At 35.6% G+C, this 7,777-nt stretch overlaps 2 protein-coding genes across 3 annotated transcripts in view; both read right to left on the bottom strand.

Moving 5' to 3' along the window:
* The window catches only part of LOC110419697 (uncharacterized), a 6,821-nt gene extending 4,489 nt beyond the window's left edge, over nt 1-2,332 (bottom strand). Inside the window, 2 exon segments of the mRNA XM_089784128.1 lie at nt 4-564; nt 567-2,332. Coding sequence (XP_089640254.1) covers nt 4-564; nt 567-2,034 — 2,029 coding nt within the window. The 5' untranslated portion in view covers nt 2,035-2,332.
* Nucleotides 2,333-3,494: 1,162 nt separating this feature from the next.
* On the bottom strand, nt 3,495-7,739 carry LOC110419786 (Rab3 GTPase-activating protein non-catalytic subunit). Of its 2 annotated transcripts, none has more exons than XM_021432895.2 (8): nt 7,203-7,739; nt 6,530-6,664; nt 6,198-6,386; nt 5,893-5,954; nt 5,603-5,760; nt 4,781-4,929; nt 4,547-4,690; nt 3,495-3,915 (listed from the first exon to the last, which is right to left on the bottom strand). In XM_021432895.2, exons 1-8 carry the CDS (start codon nt 7,557-7,559, stop codon nt 3,736-3,738), a joined length of 1,374 nt encoding a protein of 457 aa, XP_021288570.1. In that variant the 5' UTR covers nt 7,560-7,739; the 3' UTR covers nt 3,495-3,735. The 2 variants fall into 2 exon arrangements, with proteins under 2 accessions (XP_021288570.1, XP_021288571.1); XM_021432896.2 differs by having other exon boundaries at nt 3,783-4,093.
* Between the last annotated feature and the right edge of the window lie 38 nt (nt 7,740-7,777).

The raw sequence follows: 7,777 nt of genomic DNA, 5'->3' as shown, positions 1-7,777 counted from the left end.
GACCATACAATCTATTATTTCGCAAAAGAAGAATTTGTAGCTCAGGAAGTGAAGCTAACCAATGGGGAAAGGTATCAGTAAACCTGTTGTTCCTTAAATTCAAAAGTTTCAAGGAACTACAATTAGCCAAAGACTGTGGCAGTAATCCTTCCAATTGGTTGTCATTAAGGAGAAAATAACTCAACTGATCATTTGTAAACGAATCAGGGACTTTGCCATAAAAATGATTCATCTCCAAATTCATGAACTCCAGCAAAATGCTGAAATTTCCAAGATAATTTGGAATGGTTTCAGTCAAGTAATTTCTAGACAAGTCAAGAAACACAAGCGAACTTTGATTGCAAATCAAAGGATTTGACAGAATTGGCCCTTGAAGCAAGTTGGACCGAAGGTCAAGAAATCGAAGATTCATTCATGGAACTTGCTCCAAATTGGTCAAAGAGTTGTTAGAAAGGTCCAACACGAGCAAGCTTTCCCACCCTTCTGCTTCCCATTTGGAAATTCCACCACAAATCTTGTTATTGGAAAGATCTAAACTCTCCAAATTTGATGTTCGAAAGAACTTGGGAATTGTGTTATGCTACAAGAAGAGAATGACACTTTAACAAGCTGAAGGAAGGAATAGTTAACATCATCTTCGCTTGCGCTTAATGATAGTAAACTATTATTTGAAAGATAAAGAAACAAAAGATTTTTGAGTTTTGCAAGCATATTTGACTTGATGACACCACTGAAGTTGTTTGAGGAAAGATCAAGCGTGTCAAGACTCACAAGATCAAAGAAAGAATTGGGTATTGATCCATGAATGTCATTAGAACTCAAATCAATATGTTCAAGAGAATTAGGCTTCTGAATTTGGTCAATTGGACCGGTAAGTTTGTTACAGCTCAGACCTAACCATCTCAAAGATGGCAAAGTAAACAGCCAAGATGGTACTCCACCACTTATAAGGTTACCGGATAAGAGAATTTCTCCTAGCAATTGAAGCTCACTAACATGATTTGGCAGGGGACCTTCTATTCGATTATATGACAAATCTAGATTGGTAAGATGTGTGAGGTTGAACATAGTTGACGGAAGTTGACCAGTAAAATTACAATAAGAAAATGACAAAGAAGTCAATTTATTAAGGTTTCCAAAAGCATCTGGAATCTGTCCTCCAAAATTGTTATAAGAAATATCTAGGGAGATGATTTGAGTGAGATTTCCCAATGATGCTGGAATTGACCCTCTAAGACTCAAGTTTGTCTTAGGGAGATAACCTGTGAGATTTTCATTATAACTTAAATTTATGTGCTGGAGGTATGGAAGGCGAAAAACATCACTTGGAAATTCCCCATGTAGTTGACAATATCTGAGACTCAAGTGTTCCAGAGATGATGTCAAGTTCAGAAAGGAAGGAGATGCAACATCAGGCATATCTACAAAATCAAGGATAAGGTTTTGCAATTCGGTTAAGTTGCCTGCAAGCATGTCAAAACCTTGACCATCAAATCTCAAGTGGTAATAACCATTTTTGGAAAGATCGAGTGAAACCAAGTTTGACAGGAGACTGATTTCATATGGGATTAAGTCAGAGAATGAATTAGAAGAAAGATTAAGATGGGTCAAAGTCACTAACTGATTAAACAACTCCGATGAGATAGAGCCATTGAAATGGTTCTCAGCAAAGTTGAGTCGTTGAAGTCCTTGAAGGTGGAAGAAGCTGTCGTTTGCAGTGAGAGCACCGTTAAAGCAGCTGGCACTGAGGTCGATGCCTGTAACATGACCCGTCACCATGTGGCAACTGACTCCATCCCATGAACAGCAATCCGTGCTTTCATTCCAAGAATTTGTCCTTGGGTAATCATCACAATAATCAGCCAGAGAAATGGTGTTTTTGAATTCGAGCAAGGCGGCCCTCTGTTCTGGGAGGCACAAATGAGGTGAATGAAGAAAAGAGGAAGAGAAACTCAATGAACAAAGGACCTGGAAATGCAAGAACGCTAAAAGCAGGAAAAGGATTCGACACAACATGCTAACTGCCTTTCCCATATTTTCTCGAGAAAAAGGAAGTTATGAAACAACGGCAGTCGAAAAAGAGCAAGCTAGGGAGGTGAAGTGGAGACATTTCCTTTTCAAGTCAACCAACAGGGCTTTGCAAAATCTCTAAAATTTTCAAAATTAAATTAATGGAATAAAAAGGAAAATTGTATGTCCTCTGTTAGATGAAAAAGCATCAAGGCCGCTGTGTCCTATCCCATCTGAGACGTTGGTAGGATTTGCATATTTTTCTTGATTTCTCATTTGATGTCTACTTTTATTTTATGCTTATTGGGATATGCCCATTAGATCCAAATCACAGTAGAGATACAAAACTAATTCATCTTAGAATTGTAACTCACTACTTTTTAACTCACTTGATGTGATAATAAAAATAAAAAAGTATTACATAAAGGAACTCTTTATTGTAGATTACAGATGATTCAGGTCTTCGTCAAAGTAACTTTAAGAAATTATAATGATCTTCACATTTTGGGATCATCATCAGAAATTAAAGATATCTTTTTCTTTTTCTTTTTTTCCAAAAATATAGAGAGATAGGTCAAAAGTAAGAATTCATGTCAAAAAGCAAGTCAGAACTTCATTTTGCAATGCTGTGCAATCGATCCTGCATGCATCGTATCATAGTTAACACCATCTTGATTTGTGTCCCGTTCCAGCTACAATATTAAGTAGTTTATTTCCAAATGAGATAAATATTATTATATTTTTAATAAAAATATTTTTAATCAAAGTTAGTCAATATAATTAAATTTGTAATTCCTCATTTTACATTTGATATAAATGTGATTATAAAAACTTATATAACGATCCAAATCAATTACTATTAATAACTTAAACTTGAACTTTTCGCATGATTTATACTTAAAAAGTCACCAAATCAATATTTGGACTTAGATCATTACAAATAGTATCAAAGCATGTGTCAATCCGATATAAACTCTCACATTACAGTAGTGAGATCATGATTATGTTAAATGCACATTGATCGTGATTGTAACGTGTGCCACATTTGATATGAATATAATTCATAATTGTTAAAACTTACATAACTATCCAAACCAATCATTATTAACAACTTAAACTTACCCTTTTGAAGGCCACTAGATTTAAGCCTAAAATCTACTAATAATTTGAGATTTAAATTTTTGAAAGCCACATTGTTTAAACTTAAAAAGTTATTAGACCCACATCTGATTTAGATTTGAAAACGAATAACAACTTAGAGTTTGAATTTTTGAAAATCATGTAATTTAAACATAAAAAATTATTAAATCCACATCTAATGTAAAAATGATTGTTAAGACTTATACAATGATTCAAATCAACCACTACTAACGACTTGAGCTTGCCTGAAAAGTTACTGAACTAGTGCCTATGCATCCATTAGAACAAAGTTAAATCTAAAAATTATCATTAATCGACAAAAAACCAAGTCATGTTTCTTTATCAAATTAAGCTGGTTTTTTTTTTCCAATTTATTGTCTGTGTGAAAATAAAAGGAGGCATGATTAGTACCATCATTCTTTCTACAATTTACATTTTACGGCACCTTAATTTGCAGTCACAGAGGAAACAAACAGAGATACATTTTACGGCACCTTAATTTGCAGTCACAGAGGAAACAAACAGAGATGGAGGCGAAGAAATGAAATACAGAACAAAGAATGAACTTTCTATGTAAAATTATATTCAATTAAGAATGCGATTCAACACTGACAGTTGACCAGAGTCTCCGTTTAACAAAAAAACTTCCAGAGGAACATAAGGAGAGTCCAATGATGATCCAAACCGGTAAGTTGGCTGTAACAATCTGCAACCTTTAGCACACTGGATGGTTAGGAGACGAGGTCCGGTTCTCATCTGCCAGACCTGTGCATGATGTGGTCAAGTAAACATTGACTGGAATATAACGCTAAACGTTTGCTCTACTAAATGAAGTTCTAAGAGCTGCATAAAGAAAACCATCTAGGAAAGTAGTATAGTTTCCACTCTCCAATGACACGACTCAATCTACAACAGCAAAGCCAGAAATCTGTCAAATGCATCTCTGATAAGAGGAAAAATTAGTTTACAACATCGAATCCACTCGTGAAAGGATCAACGAGGATGTTTTCTTTATGGAGTGAACATAGTTTAGGTAATCTGTCAATCGGTTTGCACAATTATTTCCACACAATTAGACTAAGACATCAATTCATTTCCACAATTATTCACTATATTCCGTACATATCAATCCCAACTATCTATTGTGCAAGGGTCCACTTGTATGCGCCCTATGCACCCCCCCCCCCCCCCCCCCCCCCCCCCCCTAAGCATCGAGGCTAGATGATATGGGCCCACTGCTTAATGGTAATGCATTGTTATCATTGTGACAATAAATGCTACTGACTATTCCTGCTCTTCCGTCATGGCCATATATAAAAATAGATTTTCAATGTCCTAACAACAAGCACAACAATAAAGAAATAATAAGAAACACTTTAAAGAAACATGAACACACCTCAACAATTCCTTTTCGAGGTGCATGAATGGCTAAACAGAGGCAGTAGTCACTCTTTCCTGGTTCATGGTAAGAGGAACCTGACCCTATAGCCTCCTTATGGACTAACATTTCCATGAAGAAGCAGTTTGCATCACGATATCCCTGAAGAGTGTATTAGGAAAACTGCTTACCGAAAAGGAAAAAGGAGCTGTTGCTTTTCAAGAAATTGAAAACCATAGATGCAGAAGAAACCTTCCATAGTCGCACTACTACAAGTGCCTGAGTATCTAAGAGCAATATACGACCAAGTGAATCTGTAATAGCAGCCAAAGTGCCACTGGGTGATAAGGTGAGCTTTTCACCTTTTCTTGGGTGATCCTTCAAACATGTCAAAGGAGAAGCTGGGAAAAAGATCATGACATCAATAACATATTCAACAGGTTTTGGAAAAGCCTTAATAAAGAGAACTAAGAAAGTGGCTAAGGTTTGTATGCTAACTAAGTGTGTTAATATTCAGAACACATCAAAAGACGCAATGAATTTGTAACATTCTTTGTCTCAGAATATGATAGAAACAGAAAAGTTCTTTCTTAAATAATTAATACTCTCTCTATCCACTTAGATATTTAATTGCACATCAGAACATGCTAAGATGAACTCTTTTGGTGTAAGCCCATAGTTGAACAGGAAATATAAGCATGTAGCAAGGATGACAATAAAAAATTATAAAAAGACTTACTAAATACAATAATCAGAGAAACATGCAAGCAGAGGTTACATGCTTAATAATGAGACTGTTGCCACAAATCTTGTGATAGTACCAAAGGAAAATTGAGAACTAAAGATCAGTTAAATGATCTCAGCAACAGCAAACACTCCTGACCAATGTAACTCAGCTTCAATCACCTAAAAATTTGAATCTAAGAAAATATTTCGTTTAGAATAATTATAAGTATACATGAATTTTGAAACAAGCAGATATTTTTAGAGATTAACACTACATAATTTAAATACCATGGAGAAGATAATAGCAGAACCAAAGGAGGAATAATATACAAGTTTAACAAACTTCACCTCGAGCAAATGATTGAGGCTTCTCTTCTGACTTCCTCTTTGGCGTTTGTTCACTCCGCCATATCATTTTAGAAAAAGATGCAATTGTGGAAAATGTTGCAGGCACAACTTTTGACAAAATAGCTCCTACCAAGGAACGGCTCCTATCTTCTGAAAGTCTTCAACATAATTAAACAAAAGTTTATCAATAAAGCACCAAAAGAAAAGAAAAAGAGAAACTACCCATGCAAGAATCCCGTCTTGTAATGAAATATAAATCATATTATATTTCAAAATGGGAAGAAACTAACCTGAAAGCTGAGATCACAGCATCATCTCCAATGGTGACTGCACAATAGTAACGTTGATTTGACTGCCCAACAATAAAAGCAGCTGAATTCAAATACCAGAATAACTTCAGAAAGCTTCCATAATTCATTGGCAAAACAAACAAAAGCACAAATAATATGTACTATAATGAGCAAAATATTGAACCAGTAAAACCAGTTTTTCATATTCACATTTTGAAGATCAAATGGCCATTAATTAAGAATTGAAAAATAAATTATTCAACTGTTAGCATGAGCTAATACGATTAAGCAACATTAAAAATCACCTGGAGTTCCATAAGAGGGGGTGGCATTATGCCAGTGATTGCGGCCTCAACACATGTCCCATACTTATTAACATTCCATAACTGGTAAGGTAATCTCCCATAAGAGTTTCCTACATCCTCTGAATCTTTCTTTGGTTTCTGATCCCAAAAACGAGAATGTGTTTCTTGAAACCACCTTTGAAGCATACTCTACATTACCAGAGGGGAGTCATCTAAGTTAGCAAAACAAGTCCAAAATATACATAAATCTAATGCTTTGCTTCTGCATCAGATAAACAGGCAGTTCTTACCATGTTCCTGAATAACTATTACACATTTAAGCAGGAACTCACCTTTATATCAGACCCATCAAAACGAGCAATTACACCAGGTATGACAACACAAACTTCCTCCGAAGATATATCTTGTGTCAGATCTTTCTTAGTTCCACGGACTCTTAACTTTACGATACGTCCTGGATACACCATCTAAAATCAAATATTAAACAAATGAGTTCACCATTCCAACAATGATTTATCTCTAACTGATCTCAACCTAATAACGTTTAAATCTAATTAATGTTAACACAAGAAGACTTCATCCGACATACAACCTATAAGTGTACATGAAAATCTACAAAACACACCATTTATGTTCGTCTACAAAACACAACTGTATCATCCGTTGAAGTTAAAATATTAAATTGAAGGTAAAACTAAAAAACTAGACACATAAATAAATCCAGCATTCCTTAAATTGAAATACATCAAGCTAGTATTTTTATTGTGCTTCTGGAAGCAAAACACAAAAAAGCAATCATTTTTGAAGAATTAAAAATGAAAATTTAAATTATTTAGATATTCGAAATGCATAATTATACTTTTATATGAAGTAATTAACATCATATTCCAGTGAAAGTTCATTTAATCAATTACATAATTTTGCTTTAAAGCAACCTTTCAAGCAAATACCAATAACAACCAAACCAAGCTCAAAAAAGAAAAAAAAATTAAAAAGAAAAGTTACCTGTCTATGAATCAAATCACCACGCAAAGAGTAAACCAAGATGAACCCTCGAGAGGTCCCAACTGCAATCACTTTAATCTCATCGAAAACCAGCCACTCTATGGCCGTGATGTGCTCGACCTCGATAGGTGACAGTTCGGGACGGATCTGGACCCGAGGCTCATCCGCGTCGGACCATCCGAGGATGAGAATAAGTGATCGGTTAGCGATGGCGAGAGAATGGGCGTCGAGAGCACAGAGGAGAGTGGTGCTGGCGTCGGGGGCTAGCCATCCTTCCTTGCCAGCGCCGAACTCGGACAAGTCTTCACCGGCGATGCAGCCGAGATCCGTCAAGTGATGGTAGCTCCGCTTCGACATTGGCGCCGGGCTTTTGGTCTTTTGTGTGTTTCGGCTTTTGGTAACTGAGATTACGGATTGGGAAGGAAAGAATTATGCACAGGAAAGGAAAGCAGGTGACCTTGCGTGGGGTCCACGTGTACAGTTGTGAAGAAAATTCAGAAAATCAAATAAAAAAAGTTAAAAAAATTAATTTTAAAGCATCGGTACATTTTTAATTAAAGTCATTTAAATTACAA

This window comes from Theobroma umbraticum, unplaced genomic scaffold (genome assembly GCF_002168275.2).
Source record: "Theobroma umbraticum cultivar Fairchild unplaced genomic scaffold, ASM216827v3 scaffold_67.0, whole genome shotgun sequence".
Taxonomy (NCBI): Eukaryota; Viridiplantae; Streptophyta; class Magnoliopsida; order Malvales; family Malvaceae; genus Theobroma; species Theobroma umbraticum.
The sequence above is the reverse complement of the archived record's forward strand: the minus strand, read 5'-3'. Positions and strand labels throughout refer to the sequence as shown.

Bases quoted from the DNA above. Each gene is read 5' to 3' on its own strand.
- LOC110419786 (XM_021432895.2), bottom strand. From the start codon at position 7,559: ATGTCGAAGCGGAGCTACCATCACTTGACGGATCTCGGCTGCATCGCC. The intron at 5,761-5,892 runs GTTAGTTTCTTC...ATTATGTTGAAG, and splicing joins GCTGTGATCTCAGCTTTCAG to ACTTTCAGAAGATAGGAGCC. The intron at 3,916-4,546 runs GTGTGTTCATGT...CATCATGCACAG, and splicing joins CTCGAAAAGGAATTGTTGAG to GTCTGGCAGATGAGAACCGG.